Genomic DNA, 21,983 nt, shown 5'->3' with positions numbered 1-21,983 from the left:
TGGACAGAGCGGAGCTGCTCGACAAAGCGGTCCCCAAATCTACGTCAGATCTCGCCAATGTAGAGGAGGCTGCACTGGGAGCACCGGATGCAATAGATGACTCCAACAGACTCACAAGTGAAGTGTTGTGAGTAATCCCCTCCCTCTCCCTTCCCCCAACCCAGTTTCACTCTGCCTCCTCCTCCAGCTGCCTATCACCTCTCTCATGATTCTGCCTTCTTCTACTACACAAAGTGCTTTCCCCTTACATTCCTTCTTCACCTTTCCTGCCTATCCCCTCTCTACTTCCCCTCCCCCACCCCTTGATCTTTCCTCTGATTGGTTTTTCACCTGGCACCTACTAGCCTTCTCCTTCCCACCCTCCCCCACCTTCCTTATAGGGCCCCTAACCCCTCCCTCTTCAGTCCTGATGAAAGGTCTTGGCCCAAAAAGTTGACTGCTCGCTTCTATAGATGCTGCCCGACCTGCTGAGTTCCTCCAGCGTGTTGTACGTGTTGCTTTGACCACAGTATCTGCAGTGTACTTTGTGTTTTCGATACACTGAGACCTGCTTAGGTCCTCAGAAATCTTGACACCCAGGAACTTGAAACTGCTCACTCTCTCCACTACAGATCCTTCTATGAGGATTGGTACCATGGCATGCAAAAGTTTGGACACCCCTGGTCAAAATTTCTGTTACTGTGAATAGTAAAAGATTACCTGATTTCCAAACGGCATAAAGTTAAAAATGACACATTTCTTTAATACTTTAAGCAAGATTACTTTTTTATTTCCATCTTTTACAGTTTCAAAATAACAAAAAAGGAAAGGGGTCTGAAGCAAAGGTTTGGGCACCCTGCTGGGTCAGTACTTAGTAACACCCCCTTTGGCGAGTATCACAGCTTGTAAACACTTTCTGTAGCCAGCTAAGAGTCTTTCAATTCTTGTTTGGGTGATTTTCGCCCATTCTTCCTTGCAAAAGGCTTCTAGTTCTGTGAGATTCTTGGTCCGTCTTGTATGCACTGCTCTCTTAAGGTCTATCCACAGATTTTCGATGATGTTTAGGTCAGCGGACTGTGAGGGCCATGGCAAAACCTTCAACTTGAGTAGTCCATTGTGGATTTTGAGGTGTGTTTAGGGTCATTATCCTGTTGTAGAAGCCATCCTCTTTTCATCTTCAGCTTTTTTTTTACAGACGGTGTGATGCTTGCTTCCAAAATTTGCTGGTATTTAATTGAATTAATTCTTCCCTCTACCAGTGAAATGTTCCCCGTGCCACTGGCTGCAACACAAGCCCAAAGCATGATTGATTCACTGTCGTGCTTAACAGTTGGAGAGGTGTTCTTTTCATGAAATTCTGCACCCTTTTTTCTTCAAACATACCTTTGCTCACTGTGGCCATAAAGTTCTATTTTAACTTCATCAGTCCATAGGACTTATTTCCAAAATGCATCAGGCTTGTTTGCAAACTTCTGAGGCTGAATTTTGTGGTGAGGACACAGGAAAGGTTTTCTTCTGATGACTGTTCCATGAAGGTCATATTTGTGCAGGTGTCGTGGCACAGTGAAACAGTGCAACACCACTCCAGTCTGCTAAATCTTCCTGAAGGTCTTTTGCAGTCAAACGGGGATTTTGATTTGCCTTTCTAGCAATCCTACGAGCAGTTCTCTCATAAAGTTTTCTTGGTCTTCCAGACTTCAACTTGACATCCACCATTCCTGTTAACTGCCATTTCTTAATTACATTATGAACTGAGGAAACAGCTACCTGAAAACGCTTTGCTATCTTCTTTTAGCCTTCTCCTGCTTTGTGGGCATCATTTATTTTAATTTTCAGAGTGCTAGGCAGCTGCTTAGAGGAGCCCATGGTTGCTGATGGTTGGGACAAGGTTTGAGGAGTCAGGGTATTTATAAAGCTTTGAAATTTGCATCACCTGGCCTTTCCTAATGATGACTGTGAACAAGCCATAGCCCTAACAAGCTAATTAAGGTCTGAGACCTTGGTAAAAGTTATCTGAGAGCTCAAATCTCTTGGGGTGCCCAAACTTTTGCACGGTGCTCTTTTCCTTTTTCCCCCACTGTAAAATTGTTCAAAACAAAAATAATACACTAATCTTGCTTAAAATGTTGAAAAGAATGTTTCATCTTTAACTTCATGACTTTTGGAGATCAGTTCATCTTCTACTCACTTAACTATTCACAGTATCAGCAATTTTGACCAGGGTGCCCACACTTTTGCATGCCACTGTATATGTTCCTTCAACTTACCTGAAGCTCACAATCAGCTCTTCTGTTTTACAATGCTCCATGTACCTTCTAGTCTGATAATCTACTAGGTTTTGGCTCAGAACACATATAGATGCATACTATTTCTTATTATTTCTAAATTACATTTTTTGCTGCACTGTAAGTTAATAAAACTGAACAAAAATCGTTACTTAATTTCATTTTCTGCACCTGCCTTTTCTCATTTCCATTGGCCACCTTCACTTTCTAATCTCTCTTTGGTAATTCCAATCTTAAAGTTGAAATAAAGTTATTATCAAAGTACATACATGTCACCATATATAAACCCTGAGATTTGTTTTTTTGCAGGCAATCACAGTAAATTCAACATACATAATAGAATCAATGAAAGATTGCACCCAAGAAGCTGGACAAACATCAAACTGCAAATACCAAAGAATAGAAAAGAAATATTAATAAGTAACTAATCAATAAACATCAAGAACATGAGATGAAGAATTCTTGAAAGTGAGTCCATAGGGAGTGGGAACAGTTTAGTGATAGGCCGAATGAACTTGAATGAAGTTGAGTGAAGTTATTCCCACTGGTTCCAGAGCTTGATGGTTGATGGGTAACAATTGCTCCCAAACCTGGTGGTATGAGTCCTGAAGCTCCTTTACCTTCTTTCTAATGGCAGCAGCAAGAACAGAGTATGACCTGGTTGGTGGGGATCCCGGATGATGGATGCTGATTTCCTGCGACAATGCTCCATGTACAGTAGACGTGCTCAATGGTGCAGAGAGCTTCACCTGTGAATGACTGGGCCATATCCACACCTTTTGGTAGGACCTTCCATTCAAGAGCATTTATGTTTCCATACCTGGCTGTGATGCATCCAATCAGTATACTCTCTACCACACACCTATAGAAGTTAGTCAAATTTTCAGATGACATGCCAAATCTTAGTAAACTTCCAATTAGAGGCACTACTTGCACTTCATAATTGCATTTACATGCCAGGTCCAGGAAAGGTCCCCTGAAATGATAACACCGAGGAATTGAAAGTTGCTGACCCTCTCCACCTCTGATCCCCCAATGAGGACCAGCTCATGGCGCTCGTTTTCTCCTGCTGAAGTCAATAATCAGCTCCTTAGTCCTGTTGACAATGAGCAAAAGAGGGGTTGTTGTTATGGCACCGAGTCAGTTTTTCAATGTCCCTTCTATATGCTGATAAGTCACCACCTTTGATCTGGCCAATGACAGTGGTGTCATCAGCAAACTTAAATATGGCATTCGAGCTGTTCTTAGCCACACAGTCGCAAGTACATCAAGAGGCTAAGCACACAGCCTTGTGGTGCACCTGTGCTGATAGAGATTGTGGAGATGTTGCTGCCATTCCAAACTGAATGGAATCTGCAAGTGAGGAAATCAAGATCCAGTTGCACAGGAGCTATTGAAGCCAAAGTCTTGAAGCTTATTGTTAGTATTGAACATCACACTGTAGTCGAAAAAGAGCATCCTGATGTATGCATCTTTGCTGTCCAGATGTTCCAAGGTTGAGTGAAGAGCCAATCGGACGGAATCTGCTGTGGACCTATTGTGTCGATAGGCAAATTAGAGCGGATCCCAGTCACTTCTCAGGCAGGAGCTGATATGATTCATCACCATCCTCTCAAAGTATTTCATCACAGTATATGTAAGTGCTGCTGGACGATAGTCACTGAGATAGGCTGCCACAATTTTCTTACACAGCAGTATAATTAAAAGCTACTTGAAGCAGGTGGGTACTTTGCTAAAGTGAGAGATTAAAGATATCAATGAACACACCAGCCAGTCAATCAGCACAGGTCTTTAGTGCTCGGCCAGGTAGCCCATCTGGGCCGGATGGTTTCTGTGGGTTCACCCCCTGAGGGATGCTCTCATGTCAGCCACGGAGACTGAAATCACAGGGTCATTGGGGGCTGCAGGAGTTCAAGAAGTGCTTCTCCATGTTTTGACAGTCAAAGCAAACATAGAAGGCATTGAGCTCATCTGGAAGTGAAGCCTTGCTGTCGCCTACAGTATGTCACTTGGTTTCACTTTGTAAGAGGTAATAACATTCAAACCCTACCACAGCTATCGAGCATTCTTCAGCGATTGAAGATTAGCCCAGAACTGCCATTTCGCCTGTGAGATGGCTTTCGGAGATCATACCTGAATGTCTTGTACCTTACTTGGTTGCCAGTCTTGAATGCCACTGATCCGGTCCTCAGCAGATTGTGGATCTCATGGTTCATCCAGGGCTTCTAGTTGGGGAAGACTGCATGCTTGAGAGTCAAGTCCATCAAGTCTTCAAGAAGATCATGAAATCTCTAGTTCATTAAGACTGTTCAAAAGTATGCTGCTTAAAGGAGAATTACACTCTGCAGAGTGCAGTGCGAGCAATTCAAAAAAGATATATTTAGAAGTTTTGGAAGCAGGCAGCAGCATGTCACTGTGGTTCACAGGCACCATCTTCATAACACATTTTGCAAGCATAATCGGAATCACAAAAATATGGGCAAAGTTTCTGTGCTGTGGATAGAAAAGCATCAAACAATTCAGTTAGCTTGGTCACATGTTTAACAGCAACACAAAAAAGTTAAATGGGATTTTAAGTTTTATACAAGGCCTGGTTAGTTTCAAAGTGTCAGCACATTATTCTGGTCACGACAGGCACTGCATTTTCATTTTATTCTGCAACATTTCATAATAGCTTGAGTAACATTACACATTACATGTACAATAGGAGATATATAAAAGATATATTGGAGTCAAGTTCTATTTAAAAACAAGTAATATGGGTTGGTCAGCTTTGCCAGCTGTTTGTGCTTATTTCATATTGCTTTACACTTCAATTCTTCAGATCCTAATCCATGAAAACAAATTTTGGTCTCATTTAAACTTGTTACACTTTAATAACCATATTCTATAATGAAGGGAGCTAGAGTGGCAGTGGGTGGGGGGGGAGTGAGGATTGAGGAATGCCTTTTAAAAAAGGCACAATCGGCAAATGCAACAATTAGTCAAATGACCGTCCCTTCCCACTGCTGACAGCAGTGAGGGTTGGAATTTCCAACACCCTTCTGCTGCAGACCTGTGTGGTTCGGTCTTGATAATGACAACTGAGTAGTGAATTGATAAGTTTGTCATCGCACATTATAGCTACACTTGATCTTATTACAATCACACTTACAAATAGATCATTCTGGGAGCAATTCACCACTGCAAATTATATCCTCTTTTAACAAGAAAAATGATCACAAAACTATGTGTACAAACACTAGCATTATAAAGACTGCTTTATAATGCAGCTATAAAGAAGGCAAGACAGTGATTGTACTTCACAAAAAAAACTCAAAAACTTCTATAGATGTACCATGGACAACATTCTGACAGGCTGCATCACTGTCTGGTATGGGGCGGGGGGGGGGGAAGGGGAGTGGGCTACTACACAGGACCGAAAGAAGCTGCGGGGGTTGTAAATTTAGTCGGCTCCATCTTGGGTACTAGCCTATAAAGTACCCAGGACATCTTCAAGGAGCGGTGTCTCAGAAAGGCAGCGTCGATTATTAAAGACCCCTAACACCCAGGGCATGCCCTTTTCTCACTGTCACCATCAGGTACGAGGTATGGAAGCCTGAAGGCACACACTCAGTGATTCAGGAACAGCTTCTTTCCCTCTGCCATCTGACTCCTAAATGGACATTGAACCCATGAATGCTAACTCACTTTTTTAACATCCATTTTTTCTGGTTTTGCATGTTTTTAATCTATACAATATACATATACTGTAACTGATCTACTTATTTATTTATTATTATTATTTTCTTCTATATTATGTATCATATTGAACTGCTGCTGCTAAGTTAACAGATTTTGCGACACATGCCGGTGTTAATAAATCTGATTCGGATTTATTACCATCCAGTCTTTACAGCCATTTTATTTTTAGGTTATAATTAATCTTTTAAACCGTGCCATGAACTGCTCTTTATCAGATTACGGTATTGCTTTGCACTGTTGAAACTATGTGTTATAATTATGTGGCCTTTGTCAGTCTTTTATCAATTATGGTATTGTCTGCACTGTTGAAACTATATGTTAACTATATCTATATGTAACTATGTGGTTTTGTGTAGGTCTTGTAGCTTTAGTTTTGTCTGATGGGTTTGTAGTTCCTTTCCGGGGAACGTGCTAAGACAATATCAATATGCAGCAGCCTCTCCGGACACTGGATTGGGGATTACCAAACGTTATGTAGTTTTTCTTGTGTGATCTGTTTTTTGCTTTTTCGTGATATCATTCCGGAGAACGTTGTCTCATTTTTTAACTGCATTGTATTTGTGGTTTATAAATGACAGTAAACTGAATCTGATCTGCAGCTACAGAGTAGCAAAAGATTAAATTTGTACAACAATTCAATTGCATTTCATGTATAAAGTCACGCCAAATATACACAAAATACTGCACACAATTGTATGAAAACACTAAGGAATACCAAAATATTCCTACATGGACTGAAATATATTTTAAGAAAATTTGATCTCAAATTATTTGAATCTGCGAAACATTTTAAGGAGCAAGATAAAAATGTCAAAACTAACCTTGAAAGTTTTAGTTGTGTTAGGTTGATATCCATGACATCTAAGACTGGTGGTACAGAGAATTCTTTGCCTGGAATCAGAGTGAATCTATTCTGAACAGTGATCAACCCCAAATCTGCAACCAAGGCATTCATAGAGATGGAAGATTCAGGAATGATGATAACTGGGGCTTTCAAATTAATGTCCATTGCCAGCCTAAAACTCTTCTGGGCTAAATCCTTCACAGTGGAGGCGGCTTTTTCTGCTGCCTGTGCTGTGGCTGCACTTAATGGTTGCTTTGCTGCTTGGAAGTTGTCAAGGTAGTTCTAAAAGGAAATACATCAAGAAATGATATGTCTGTATTACAATCACTTTTCAGTTCCAGATGAGCACATTAAAAACATATTTTCCTCATAATAAATTTAAATTGAGTGAGCTTTGACATTTTCAACCAGCTATTAATGTTATGCACCTCTCCATAAACTGAATCTTTCTACTTTAATTTAGATTTGGCACAAAACCTGTTCAAATTACTTTATAAAACAAAGATGTTGATAAGAGGAAGTCCTGATGAAGTCTCAGCTGGAAACATTGATTGCTTTTTTCCCCTGTGTAGATGCTGCCTGAACTGCTGAGTCCCTCTGGCATTTTGTGTTTTACATGGGAGAATTCACTCCTACTCAAAATATGATCTTATGTTCTTTCACATAAACTCAACAGGCAGAGGAGTATTCTTTGCCATTGGATCCTAAATTAGACAATGCAGCACTGTAAGTCAAGCAAATCTTGATTATGTGCTCAATGGGATCAACACTGTCCAATTTGAAATGAATTAGTTACCATTAGGGGGAATTTGGTGTGGTTGAAAGCAAGGTTCAGAACAGAGTGTGTGGCCTAATGGTGGAGTGCGAACTCATGATCAGCTCCATTACTGGCCAATCTCACTGAAAAAAGCATCAAGCAAGACTGAAATCAACGAGGACAAGATCAGAAGGTGAGTGAGTGTTCAGCACCGTCTGTCTGCGTTTGACCGGTCCTCCACTCCCTTACGCTCACTGCTGTCAGATGAAGGTGCAGGATTCTTGGGGCTTGTGCAAGATTTGATTGGCATGACTCTTGGATTGGACATGTTTTTAGAGGACTCTGCAGTTCATCTTACGTGTTTCTGGTTACTCGTTTTAAATAGTTATTTTACACGATTTTGATCAGGGCGCTTCAACACAGACTGCCTCTGCAGCCAACAAAAACACAGCGCTAAATTGAAATGAACTCAACTAAATATTTCTAGAATGTTTCAAGGTCTCAGCGGTTTGATGTTTGATATTTTAAGTGTTATTAGCTCGTTTTTTGCTGCTTGCACAATTTGCTATTTTTAGTGCATTGGGTGTTTGATGTTTTCTTTGAACGAGGTTCCATGGTGTTTCTTTGTTTCATGGCTGCCTGCGGGAAGACGAATCTCAGGGTTGTATACTGCATACATACTTCGATAATAATAAATGTACTTTGAATCCATAATAATTATCTTTTCACACTTTCTCCTACCAAATATTCAGCACAGTAGACAAGGTCAAATCATTTATCCATTTGAATAAATAATATATTTTAACACAAGGAGTGTTGTGAACAAAGCAGATGAACTTAGAGCTTGGATCAGTACGTGGAGCTATGATGTGGTGGCCATTACAGACACTTGGATGTCTCAGGGACAGGAATGGTTACTTCAAGTGCCTGGTTTTAGATGTTTCAGAAAGGACAGGGAGGGAGGCAAAAAAGTTGCGGGTGTGGCACTGTTGATCAGAGATAGTTTCATGGCTGCAGAAAAGGTGGCGCCATGGAGGGATTGTCTACGGAGTCTCTATGGGCGGAGGTTAGGAACAGGAAGGAGTCGATAACTTTACTGGGTGATTTTTTTATAGGCCACCCGATAGTAACAGGGATATCAAGGAGCAGATAGGGAACCAGATCCTGGAAAGGTGTAATAATAACAGAGTTGTCCTGATGGGAGATATTAATTTCCCAAATATCGATTGGCATCTCCCTAGAGCAAGGGGTTTAGATGGGGTGGAGTTTGTTAGGTGTGTTCAGGAAGGATGAGCCTACAAGAGTTGAGGCTGTACTTGATTTGGTATTGGGAAATGAACCTGGTCAGGTGTCAAATCTCTCAATGGGAGAACATTTTGGAGATAGTGATCATAATTCTATCTCCTTTACAATAGCATTGGAGAAAGAGATAGGAAAAGACAAGTTAGAAGTGTTTAATTGGAGTAAGGGGAATTATGAGGCTATCGTCAAGAAACTGGAGGCTTAAATTGGAAGCAGATGTTCTCAGGGAAAAGTACAGAAAATATATGGCAAATATTCAGGGGATACTTGTGTGAAGTTCTGTATAGGTACGTTCCAATGAGACAGGGAAGTTATGGTAGGGTACAGGAACTGTAGTATACAAAGGCTGTAATAAATCTAGTCAAGAAGAAAAGAAAAGCTTACAAAAGGTTCAGAGAGCTAGGTAATTTTAGAGATCTAAAAAATCATAAGGCTAATAGGAAGGAGCTTAAGAAGGAAATTAGGAGAGCCAGGAGGGGCCATGAGAAGGCCTTGGTAGGCAGGATTAAGGAAAACCCCAAGGCATTCTACAAGTATGTGAACAGCAAGAGGATCAGGTGTGAAGGAATATAGGACCTATCAAGTGTGACAGTGAGAAAGTGTGTATGGAACTGGAGGAAACAGCAAAGGTAATGAATACTTTACTTCAGTATTCACTATGGAAAAGGATCTTGATGATTGCAGTGATGACTTGCAGCAGACTGAAAAGCTTGAGCATGTAGATACTAAGAAAGAGGATATGCAGGAGCTTTAGGAAAGCATCAAGTTGGATAAGTCACCGGGACCGGATGAGATGTAGCCCAGGCTACTGTGGGAGGTGAGGAGGAGATTACTGAGCTTCTGGCGGTGATCTTTGCATCATCAATAGGGATGGGAGAGGTTCTGGAGGACTGGAGGGTTGCGAATGTTGTTCCTTTATTCAAGAAAGCAAGTAGAGATAGTCCAGGGAATTATAGACCAGTGAGTCTTACCTCAGTGGTTGCTAAGTTGATGGAGAAGATTCTGAGAGGCAGGATTTATGAACATTTGGAGAGGTATAATATGATTAGGAGTAGTCAGCATGGCTTTGTCAAGGGCAGGTCGTGCCTTAGGAGCCTGTTTGAATTTTTTGAGGATGTGACTAAACACATTGATGAAGGAAGAGCAGTAGATGTAGTGTATATAGATTTCAGCAAGCCATTTGATAAGGTACCCCATGCAAGGCTTATTGAGAAAGTAGAGGCATGGGATCCAAGGGGATATTGCTTTGTGGATCCAGAACTGGCTTGCCCACAGAAGGCAAAGAGTGGTTGTAGACGGGTCATATTCTGCATGGAGGTCAGTCACCAGTGGGGTGCCTCAGGGACCCTTACTCTTCATAATTTTTATAAATGACCTGGATGAGGAAGTGGAGGGATGGTAAGTTTGCTAATGATACAAAGGTTGGAGGTGTTGTGAAAAGTGTGGAGGGCTGTCAGAAGTTACAGAGGGACATTGACAGGATGCAAAACTGGGCTGAGAAATGGCAGATGTTCAACCCAGATAAGTGTGAAGTGGCTCATTTTGGTAGGTCAAATATGATGGCAGAATATAGTATTAATGGTAAGACTCTTGGCAGTGTGGAAGATCAGGGGGATCTTGGGGTCTGAGTCCATAGGACGCTCAAAGCAGCTGCGCAGGTTGACTCTGTGGTTAAGAAGGCGTATGGTCTATTGGCCTTCATCAATCGTGCAATTGAATTTAGGAGCCAAGAGGTAATGTTGCAGCTATATAGGACCCTGGTCAGACCCCACTTGGAGTACTGTGCTCAGTTCTGGTCGCCTCACTACAGGAAGGATGTGGAAGCCATAGAAAGGGTACAGAGGAGATTTACAAGGATGTTGCCTGGATTGGGGAACATGCCTTATGAGAATAGGTTGAGTGAACTCGGCCTTTTCTCCTTGGAGTGACGGAGGGTGAGAGGTGACCTGATAGAGGAGTGTAAGATGATGAGAGGCATTGATCGTGTGGATAGTCAGAGGCTTTTTCCCAGGGCTGAAAAGGTTGCCACAAGAGGACACAGGTTTAAGGTGTTGGGGAGTAGGTACAGAGGAGATTAAGTTTTTTACTCAGAGAATGGTGAGAACGTGCAATGGGCTACCAGCAATGGTGGTGGAGGTAGATACGATAGGGTCTTTTAAGAGACTTTTAGATAGGTACATGGAGCTTAGTAAAATAGAGGGCTACAGGTAACCCTAGTAATTTCTAAGATAGGGACATGTTCGGCACAATTTTGTAGGCCGAAGGGCCTGTATTGTGCTGTAGGTTTTCTATGTTTCTATGAATGCATGGCTAATTGGCTGGATGGGAGGAAGCTGAGGGTGATGGTGGAAGGTTGTTTTTCAGACTGACCAGTGCACAGCAGGGATCAGTGCAGGGCCCATTGTTGCTTGTCATTTATATAAATAATTTAAATGAGAATGTACAAGGTATGGCTAACAAGTTTGCAAATTAAAGTATTAAAAAGGCATTTTGAATATTAAGATTTTTTGCTGAAATTTTAGAAACAGTAAATTATGCTGTGATGAAGAAAGAAATCATTTTTAATAACTTACACTAAATTACAATTAAAATTTAATTAAACATAGGGATTTTTTTTTTAATTCTCCACCTCAGATGTCCATGAAGGCTCAGTTACTGAGTTTGAATAAATTATAAATTTCAAGATAGCAAAGCTATAGAGAGATGTAGGGATGCTGCAGGAAAATGCTGAAGGTCAGACGTGGAGGAGCATACACAAGTGTCCAAATAACCACCCTTTGTGCATCTTTGAACAGACTAGACTTACCAGCAGTGTCATGAGGAATTTTTGCAGATATATAATCTGAATACAGCCAACTCTTAAAGTGATTTTTCCGTCCACTTTTGACATATCAGCATAGTTTTCATCATCAATAGCATTCGGATACAGCGTTACATTTAAGCTGAACACTTCATTTCCAACAATGGAAACAGCCTAGGAATTAAAAGGAGCAATGGTTGATTTGAGATATTGTTATTTCAGATTAAGTACTAAATAACTAACTCATTTCTCCTGATATTGCAATTTGCCCCATCACTACACTTAAGGAACAGAATTACAAAATGGGCCAGTTTACTCACACAACAACCAAAGAAATGGCTTCAATGACATCAATACAAATTCAAAATCCATTATTCCTAGTTTATTTACCTGCCTAGTTACCTAACTTCAAATATAGACATTGTCTCTGCTTTATTCATAAGCACTGATGACAAATTCCAGGCTCACACTGCCCAATACCTAAACTTCTCATTTGCCCTGAATTTAGCCTCAAATCCACATTCCTTCATCCCAATCAATTATGGAATCTGCAATTTGAGGGTCATCCATTCTGAAAGACTGTTATTGTAAAAAACAAGTACAGCTTTTATTCTTTTGTGCCTCTATAGTGCAGTGCAAGGAAATGAACATTGCACCACAGCAAGTGTGTTTAATCAAATACAATTCCAGATATACATATGATATTCAGGTGATGTAAAATCCAATAACCAAAAGAAACACCATGAATAAATGTAAAAAAAAATACCTTTTTATGTAGTGTCTTTGAATCAACATCAATAGCAATAATATCTCTAAGTCTGGCAAAGAATTCTGTCTGCTTTGACTTCACTGAAATGGATGCATCCAAACCTGTACAGTTATGGAAAGCATTCAGTAATGAGGCAAAAAGTGAAGATGTACATAGACTGCTTAAACACATTTCAAAGCTTTCAATGGCATATTGTTAATACAGCATTGAGCATCATGAGAATAACCTGTACAGACTGTCATTACATCACTGGTTTGTAACCTGGTCAAAGATAAGATAAAACTTTATTTATCCCAAAGAAAATTATTGTTGCAAGGTTGCTCAGCAGAAATATAGACATTAAAATATAAAATGTAAGCATTGAGGTACAGAAGAAAATACAAAATGTGCATTAAAAGGTAATAGTGCAAAATACAGATGTGGAATGAAACCAGATACTTGTATACTTGAAGAGGAGGAGGAGTCATAGAGTCTTCTAGCCACAGGGAGAAAGGATCTCCTGTGGTGTTCAGTTGTGCACCTCAGTGAAATCTGTCTGTTACTAAAGATACTCCTCTGTTTGTTCAGTATGTCATGGGGGGGGGGGGGGGGAGCATGAGAGGGATTGTCCATAATGCTCCGTAGCTTCTGCAGCATCCTCCTCTCAGACACAAGTACTAGGGAATCCAATTCCAATTCCACCTCAAGAGCAGAACCACCCTTCCTGACAGGCTTATCAATCTTCTTGGCATCAGCTGCTCTCATACTGCTGCCCGAGCAGGCCACCACTGAGTTGTAGAACATCTGCAGATGTTAAATGACCAGAGCCTTCACAGGAAGTATAATCGGCTATCCTTCTCGTACAGAGTCCCTGTATTTTCAGTCCAGTCTGTCGTCCAGGTGAGTTCATGGGTACTTGTAGTCCCGGATGACTTCCACATCTGTTCCCTTGATGGAGATGGGAATGCAAAGTGTTTTCACCTTCCTGAAGTCCACCACCAACTCCTTTGTCTTAGTGATGTTGATGTGCAGGTAATTCAGCCACACCACTCAACCAAGTTTTCCACCACTCTTCACCCCGGCTGATACAGCCACAACTGCCAAATCATCTGAAAACTTCTGCAAGTGGCAGGACTCCGAGTTGTATCTGAAGTCCGAGGATACAGCTATATTTAAATATTGACAGTAAATCTCTACCAGCCCAAGCCCATGCCTCACTGTGCCATTCATTCTGCTTTATGAACTTCGCCAGTAACATATGGCCTGTTGACTTTGTGCAGCCCATTCTATTACCTACAGATATATAGGAGTCTTATGTCACTCTTTAATCAACCTCTTCACGCCATTACTTACAGATGTCTTAATTACTGCAACAGTAGCCAATCCTCACTTTTAGTTTTATTGTTCACAAGATCCAGAGCAGTGGGTTCAACAGTATGCAACTCATTATACTCACTTTCAGTTTAATTCCCAGAGCTTTTAGTGAGGGAGAAATGCAAGTTAATCCAAATAAACTTTTTCATCAACCTCACATGATTTGACATATTATACTTTTGATTATAAATGCCAACTACCTTAGTTCTATTTCTGGTTGGTAACTTGTAAAACAGAAAAATTATAAATACAGTTGAGTTGTGGCAATTTTCCTTGTTTTAAAAGTTCATCCTAGTCAACAGCACAGTATCAGTGACAGAGCAATGTAGGTGAACATTGTATCTGAAATTCATTGAATTTAGAGGAATGAAATTGGGCCAGAGCAGAGTGTATATTCTATCATACAACCAATGACGTGGAAGATTTTGTTCTAAATAATCTTCCATCTCGATAAGGGAGGCACAGTGAAAATCTGCTGCCTTGTAGCACCAGAGACCCAAGCTCAATCCTAACCTTAGGTATTGTACAAGCAAAGTCTGCATGCTCCTCATGACCAAATGGAGTTCCTCTGGTGCTCCAGTTTCCTACCACATCTAGGTTGATAGGTTAATTAGTCACCATAAGTTGTCCTTGGCGTATAGCTTAGTGCAAAACTGTGTGGGAATTGATGAGAATGTGGATGAGTATATAGAAGTGTATAAGATGATGAGAGACATTGATCGTGTGGATAGTCAGATGCTTTTTCTCAAGGCTGAAATGGTTGCCACAAGAGGACACGGGTTTAAGTTGCTGGGGAGTAGGTACAGAGGAGATGTCAGGGGTAAGTTTTCACTCAGAGAGTGGTGAGTGCGTGGAATGGGCTACTGGCAATGGTGGTGGAAGCAAATACGATAGGATCTTTTAAGAGGTGTACAATGTCCTGTGTATGTTACTAAAAAGGGCTTCTTTGGTTTGTTACGAGTAGGAATGTTTCTTTGTCTGTTAAATGTTTCTCTCGCTGTTGTTTCGCTTTAGAATGGCTGATATGGTAATTGGGCGAAGGGTCTGTATTGTGCTGTAGGTTTTCTATGTTTCTATGGATATAAATTGGTAGCTGATGGTCAGAATCAGCTTGATGGGCTGAAGGGTCTACTTATGCACTAATTTCATCTATGACTCTAATACAAAAGGGCTACATCTTACCTTGTACTCGAATGTCTGCAATATTGCATATCTCATCACACACAACTACATTAAACGCATCCATCTTGGCAAACATCTTGAAATCTATTTCCTTTGAGCTTTTCAAAACTGCCAAAAGAATTCAAAACATGCAGATGATTTAAATAGCTATATCCAAAATAATACAAGATGATAAATATATTTTGCTCTGAAACAGGTGAACTGTTTAGATTCTTTATTTTAAAATGTTTAAAAACACTGGGAGAATACCCTCCTAATCAAAATATGACTTTAAGATCTTTCACACTAACCACAATAGATTTGTCTATTATTTACATGCATTTTTTTTACTCAATTCTAGAATCTGTTATATGGGGAGTATAAAAAAAACTCACAGATAAAGACACCATACACCAAAATCAGGATTCACTGAAGGATCAATACTTTTTGCCCCCTTAGAAATATGGAATACGAAAAGTACTCTAATGACTATTTCCATTTGTATCAAGGTCGCTTCAGGAGGCAAAAATAACACAATAGTTGTCTAACAGGGTACATTAGATCCCAAACTAAGCCAGGCAGAAAGCATCTTGGAAAGCAACAGCACTCCTGGAGGTTCTCTGCTAACAAACAATACCTTTTGAGAAACAAGAGATTCTGCAGATGCAAGAAATCTTGAGCAACACACACAAAATGCAGGAGGTACTCAGCAGGTCAGGCACCATCTATGGGAGGAAATGAACAGTCAAGCTGCTCAAGCATTTTGCTCAATATATTTTGAAAACACAAAAAGGGATGAAATAAACTATAAAAGTCAGGGATTATCTCCCTTAGCTAACAGAACTGAATTTCATTTAAAATTGGTTCACAGATTGGAAGCAGAGGTGACTGGAAGTTCTTTCTCAGAATCAGTGTATCTCAAGGGTCGGAGTCGAGCCAATTGTCATTTGTTCCTTCATAAACAAATGGATACAATTGCAGAAGGCTTCATTCAGTTAGTCTGCAGATAACACAAAATTAGGATACTGTTGATAACGAAGAAGGTTAATGTAGATTGCTCACTTAGGGAATTGGGTTGGAGTGGCAAATGGATTTCAAGATTCAAAATTCTAGATAAATATGAATATGCATTTTGGGAAGTTAAACCAGCGAAGGACTTCCACTGCAGATGCTCGAACACTAGGGCATGTAATGGAACAAGGGAACCCAGGAGTACAAGTGCACTTGGCACCTAGCATTCATCAGTCAGGGCAGAGTACAGGAGCTGATAAAATATGTTGTATACAAGTCATCACTAAGGTCACACTTCTAGTACTCTGTACAGTTGCAGTTATCCTGTTATAGGAATGACATGGTTAAAGTGGAATGAACGAGGAAAAGATTTACAAGTATGTTGCCAGAAAGAGGGCATGGATATTACAGAAAGCTTGTCCAAGCTAGATCCTTATTCTTTAGAGTACAGGAGAATGAGGGTGATCTTCTAAAGTTTAATAAAATCAAGAAGAGCATAGATAATGTACATGGTAGCAATCTTTTTCCCAGGGTAGGGGAGTCCAAACCTGTAGCGCATCATTTTATGGTGAGAGGGGAATTATTTAAAAGGGACTTAAGGGGCAAATATTTCATGCAAAGAGTGGTAAGTATATGGAACAACCTGACAGTGGAAGTAGTTAAAGCAGATTCAGTAGTATCATTTTAGAAGTACCAGGACAGGTGCACAGAGTGGCAGAGTTTAGTGAGATATGAGTTAAACGCAGGAAATTGGGATTAGATGGATGGACAACATGGTGGGATCGGACTGGTTGGGCCAAAGGGCATGTGTAATGTGCTATTGTTCAATGAATATGAATATTTATACAAAATTAGTGCAACTCTTAATAATATGTATATAGGCTTGTAAATTTGCTTTCTCGGCTCAGCTTCCCACACTTTGAGCACTGGCATCTCAACCAGCTGAAGGGTAAACAAAACAAAAAGAAATGAACACAAACATAAACACGTGAAAGACTGCAGATGATGGAAATCCAAAGAAACACACTCCAAATGCTGGAGGAACTTAGCAGGTCAGGCGGCTTCTATGGAAATGAATAGACAGTTGATGTTTTATCTGTCCCTCACAAAAAATGCTAACGTTGATCCTGATCAGGAATGATAAATAGCAGTTACTAATAAAATATCAGGCACTGAAAATATCCTTTACCTGTTTTGGCGGCATCTCCACTATCCTGCCCCTGATTCTGCATCTTTGTTTCATGGTCTTTATCAGTAGAAGCCACGTCTCTTGATGGGATAACAGCTGTCAGGAAATTGATGGTTGAAAGCAAGGCTTTTGCATGCAACAGAAAATTAAGTGAAGAAACTGTGACCTGGAAATTAAAACAAAAAGATCTATTTTATTTTCTCAATAATTATAGCAGATAATTACTGCTGCCTCTGTTGTCAAATTCCTTTTGTAATTCTTGTAGTTCATCAAATATCTTCCTGATACAGGCTGTCTCCGGGTTACGTACGAGTTCCGTTCCGGAGTCCATCTTTAAGTCAGATTTGTACATAAGTCGGAACAAGTACATCCGGTATTATTTAGCGTCAGTTAGTCAAACGTTTGTCTTAGTATATAGTATATACTTTACCTTTCTATGCATTTAAAACACTAAAGAAACATATATATTCCAATAAATAAAACACTGCGTTGCTTAGTAATAATTGTAGCTTCCATCAGGGCAGGGCCTTTCACACGCTCCATTATTCACACTTTATCCGTTATCCTTTAAAATTGTTCCGATAGTTGACTGACTGTAGCCTAACACTTTTCCAATGACCGCTGGCGTTTCACCTATTTCCACTTTATTTTCAATCGCGATCGCTTCCCGTCAATGGAACAGAAACACTGCCAGCAGCGGGTCCCGAAGTCCGCTGGGTCCTAAGGACCACCGCACTGAGACAGGCTAAATGGGACAAGTGGGGGCTGTGCTGGGTTTGGGCATTTGATCCTCCACAATATTCCGCGTGGGAATTTAAACTGGAGGTGGCAGTGTTTTCTTTTACAAGGTCGAGTTGCGAGCTCCACATCAACCCGGCACGGATGGTATGGGAGTCAATGGATCGAACTTGGGAACCTCTGTTCTCGAGCCCGGCGCTGATCTCACTGCGCCACCAGCCGACCGGAATGGGGGGGGGGGGGGCCAGGTCAGGGTGAATCTTACTAGAAAAATTTAAGCCAAATACAAAGTTAAGCGCTCTACACAGTGTCAACGGCAACAACTTAAAATGGCGGACGCTTCCTTCCATGGGTCGTAAGTACGAGTTGTCCATAAGTCAGAGGTTCGTAACTCAGGGACTACCTATACTCATTCAAACAAAACTAAAAACATCTCAGTGGAGAACAACCACTGGTCTCACTCCTCATTATTCTGCTAATGACTACAATTTTTTTAAATGGTGTTTCAGCAGTTTAGGCAGCAGAAATTCTTTCTTCTCCAACACCCTAAGGTGCAGAATAAAAATACTCCCCTACAAAATTTATTCAACAAAAAGTAAATATACAAAACGTGTTGCTTCAACTCGTTCTCTTGAAGCACAAACAGATAACACAGCTTCACGTAACAGAAAATCACAATTAAGCATAGTTTTGCATAAACTTGACTCCCTCTGCAATGTGGGGTTGCCTGCAATTTCTTAAGCAGGACAGTCTGCTATTCCTACATTACCTTCTTCCCCATCAATCAATAAAAACCTTGGAAGACCCTTCTCAAATAAAGCTGCCCACATAAATGACAACATCATTGCCTCACTACTTTGCTGAAACTTTCTGTACTTCACCACCAACAAACTTCCCATGGGACTGGAGCTAATCTTCAAAACTAAAGAACTCCTTGCCAACTACACTCCAGAAGCAAGGACTTTAGAATTTGAGCTACAGTATAGAGATAGACACAGAATACCTGGACTTCTGTACCTTCCTCTGCATCTGAGTCCCTGACTTCCACATTGGGAGACCACAGTTGGTGTAGATCAGTAATTACTTATTGACAACCAACAAAGGTGCACCTCAAGAATGCATGCTTAGCTCACTACTCAACTCATTCTAAGACTGTTTGGCTAGGCACTGAATAAATGACATCTATAAATTCACCATTGACACCAATATTGTTGGCAGAATCTCGTACAGGAGTGAGGTAGTTCAGCTGGTTGAGTGGTGACACAACAATAACTCAACGTCAGGAAGGCCAAGCCATTTATTCTAGACTTCAGGAAGGGGAAGTCGGGGAACACACACCAGATCTAATTAAGGGGTCAGCAGTGGAAAGAGTGAACAACGTTTATTTTCTGGGTGTCAGCATCTCAGAGGATCTATCCTGGGCCGATCACAAAGAAGGCACAGCAATGGCTGTACTTCATTAAGAGTTTGAAAAGATTTGGCATATCACCAAACAGTCTAGCAAATTTCTACAAAAATATGTATGACAGCATTCTTATTGGCTGCATAACCACCTGGTATGGAGGCTTCAATATGTAGGATTAAAAGAGGCTGCAGAGGTTTACAGACTCAGCCAACTCCATCACAGGCACAACCCTCCCCACTATCAATGACATCTTTAAAAGGCTGCCCCTCAAGAAGATGGCATCCATTAACATAAGGACATGTCCTCTTTTTGTTACTACCATCGGGGATGAGGTACAGAAGTCCAAAGATCCAAACTCAAAATTTTAGGAACAACTATTCCTCTGCCAACAAATCTCTGAGTGGTCCATGAATCTGTGAAAAGTATCTCGCTAATTCTTTTTCACACAATTTATTTTGCACTATACTGCTGTAAGAAAACCACTAATTTCACAATATAGTCCACTGATAATAAACGTGATTCAGATTTGCGTGTGCACCGAGATTGAGCTCCAAGCATTGACTTGTTCACCAAATCCACAAGATCAAGGTCCTCCAACAACCTGTTCCAGCTGCACTATATTACCCTTCCACAGTAAAGACTCATGATAAGCTCCTGGAAAACATGGACCATTTCTAATAACTCGGAAGCCACAGCTCAACAAAGATAAACATCAATAATGAAGTTCACCACCACATTCAAAGCCCCAGTAGACCTTCAGGCTGACTTCAGAGAAGGGCATTTTAATATAAAGATTTTGGACCTGGCACAAAACTCAATCAAAGTAGCAGTGACCTTAGCCCTGTTTAGCAGTTCTGAGAGCTGAACAATCTACAAGGTACTGGAAATTATCACCAAAGCTGAATCTGCAAAATCTTCCAAATACACAAGGATAAATGAACCAACATCAGCTCCCTCACTCAGCCAAACATCCCCAAAACCAAGCCCCAACATACTACAACAGTCAGATGTATGCTCATCCATGCTTGGCATGATGTTGTTAGAATTCATGGGGTCTCTGATATAGAGTGAGAAGTTTGAAGATTATGCACTAGCACATTGTATTCCCCTCTGGTAAACCAGCCCTAATAGAGGAGTTAGATAAAAACAGGGGATCCTTAGAATCAAATTCTGAAAATGAGGTGATAAAGCGTCGCAAAGTGTAGAATCCTTGTAGGTAGGGCTAAGAAACTGCAAGAGAGCTGTTTGCTGTTGAGCCCACCGGGGGATCAGCTATTCTGGACTCTCTACTCAATGAACCATAACCAATTAGTGAGCTTGAGGTAAAGAAACTCTGACCTTTTATCGAGTACTTTCATAACCTTCCTCTTGACTAGGGTTTTTTTTTCTTTCTTTTTTTTTCTTCTTTTCGGTCCCTTGCTTTCAGCTCCCTTTTTTTTCTGGTAGTAGGCATTATTATCCTCTGTTACTAAGTGTATTCACAGTCTGGGAGTTTGACTGTCCTGACTTATACTCTCTATATTGTGTGGTGGTTGGTCTGGAGTTGTTGTTTTTTTCTTGTGTTGTGGGGATTGGGGAGGACACTAAGCTCACTTGTCTTTAATTTAGGTGCTTTTTTGTTAAATTCTCTTCGTTTGTAGCATATTGTTATTGTATGCGTAATCTTGCACTGTATTAATGCTCCCCACTGGGATTTGGGGTTTTTAATTTTGTAAAATGTTTTGAAAAACTAATAAAAAAAATTTTAAAAAAAGAAAGAAAGAAAGAAACTCTTAGAGGCCAGGAATCATTATATGACAGAATTCACCCTGCAATTTCAGAGAAAGAAGCTAAAATTAGATGTATCAGTAGAGTAAAGGGAATTACAGAGGCATGAGAGAGAAGCTGGTCAAAGTTGTTTGCAAGGGGACATTCGAAGGGATGACGGCAGAGCAGCAATGGCTGGAATTTCTGGGAGCAATTCAAAAGGTGCAGGATAGATACATCCCAAAGGATCAAAGGTACAATGACTCAACTATGGCTGACAATGGACATCAAAGTCAACATAAAAGCCAAAGAGAGGGCATTAAATAGAACAAAAATTAGTGGGAAGTTAGAGGATTAGGAAGCTTTTAAAAACCAACAGAAGGCAACTAAAAAAGTCATAAAGAGGGAAAAGATGGAATATGAAGGTAAGCTTACCAATAATATTAAAAAAGATACCAATAGTTTCTTCAGATATATATAAAAAGTAAAAGAGAGGGAGGAGTAGATATTGGGCCACTGGAAAATGACGCTGGAGAGGAGATAACAGCTGAACTGAATAATTATTTTACATCAGTCTTCACTGTGGAAGACATTAGCAGTATGCCAAAAGTTCCAGTGTCAGGGACAGAATTGAGTGAAGCTGCCATTACTAAGGAAAATTTGCCTTGGAAACTGAATGGTCTGAAGGTAGATAAATCACTTGGACTAGATGGTCTACACCCTGGGGTTCTGAAAGAGATGGCTAAAGAGATTGTGGAGGCATTAGTAATGATCTTTCAAGAATCACTAGATCCTGGAATGGTCCCGGAAGACTGGAAAATTGCAAATGTCACTCTACTCTTCAAGAAGAGGTAGAAGAACAGAAATTATGGGCTCGTTAAGTCTGATCTCTATTGTGGG

The 21,983-nt window shown here is 40.5% G+C and overlaps 1 protein-coding gene across 1 annotated transcript in view; it reads right to left on the bottom strand.

Annotated features, from left to right (window-relative positions):
- The window catches only part of vps13c (vacuolar protein sorting 13 homolog C), a 389,552-nt gene that overhangs the window by 225,708 nt on the left and 141,861 nt on the right, over window positions 1-21,983 (bottom strand). The window contains 5 exon segments of the mRNA XM_073024838.1: window positions 6,830-7,134; window positions 11,718-11,885; window positions 12,478-12,581; window positions 15,016-15,123; window positions 17,195-17,360. Coding sequence (XP_072880939.1) covers window positions 6,830-7,134; window positions 11,718-11,885; window positions 12,478-12,581; window positions 15,016-15,123; window positions 17,195-17,360 — 851 coding nt within the window.

Source organism: Hemitrygon akajei, chromosome 21 (genome assembly GCF_048418815.1).
Source record: "Hemitrygon akajei chromosome 21, sHemAka1.3, whole genome shotgun sequence".
NCBI lineage: Eukaryota > Metazoa > Chordata > Chondrichthyes > Myliobatiformes > Dasyatidae > Hemitrygon > Hemitrygon akajei.
This window is presented reverse-complemented; position numbering and strand designations above follow the sequence as displayed.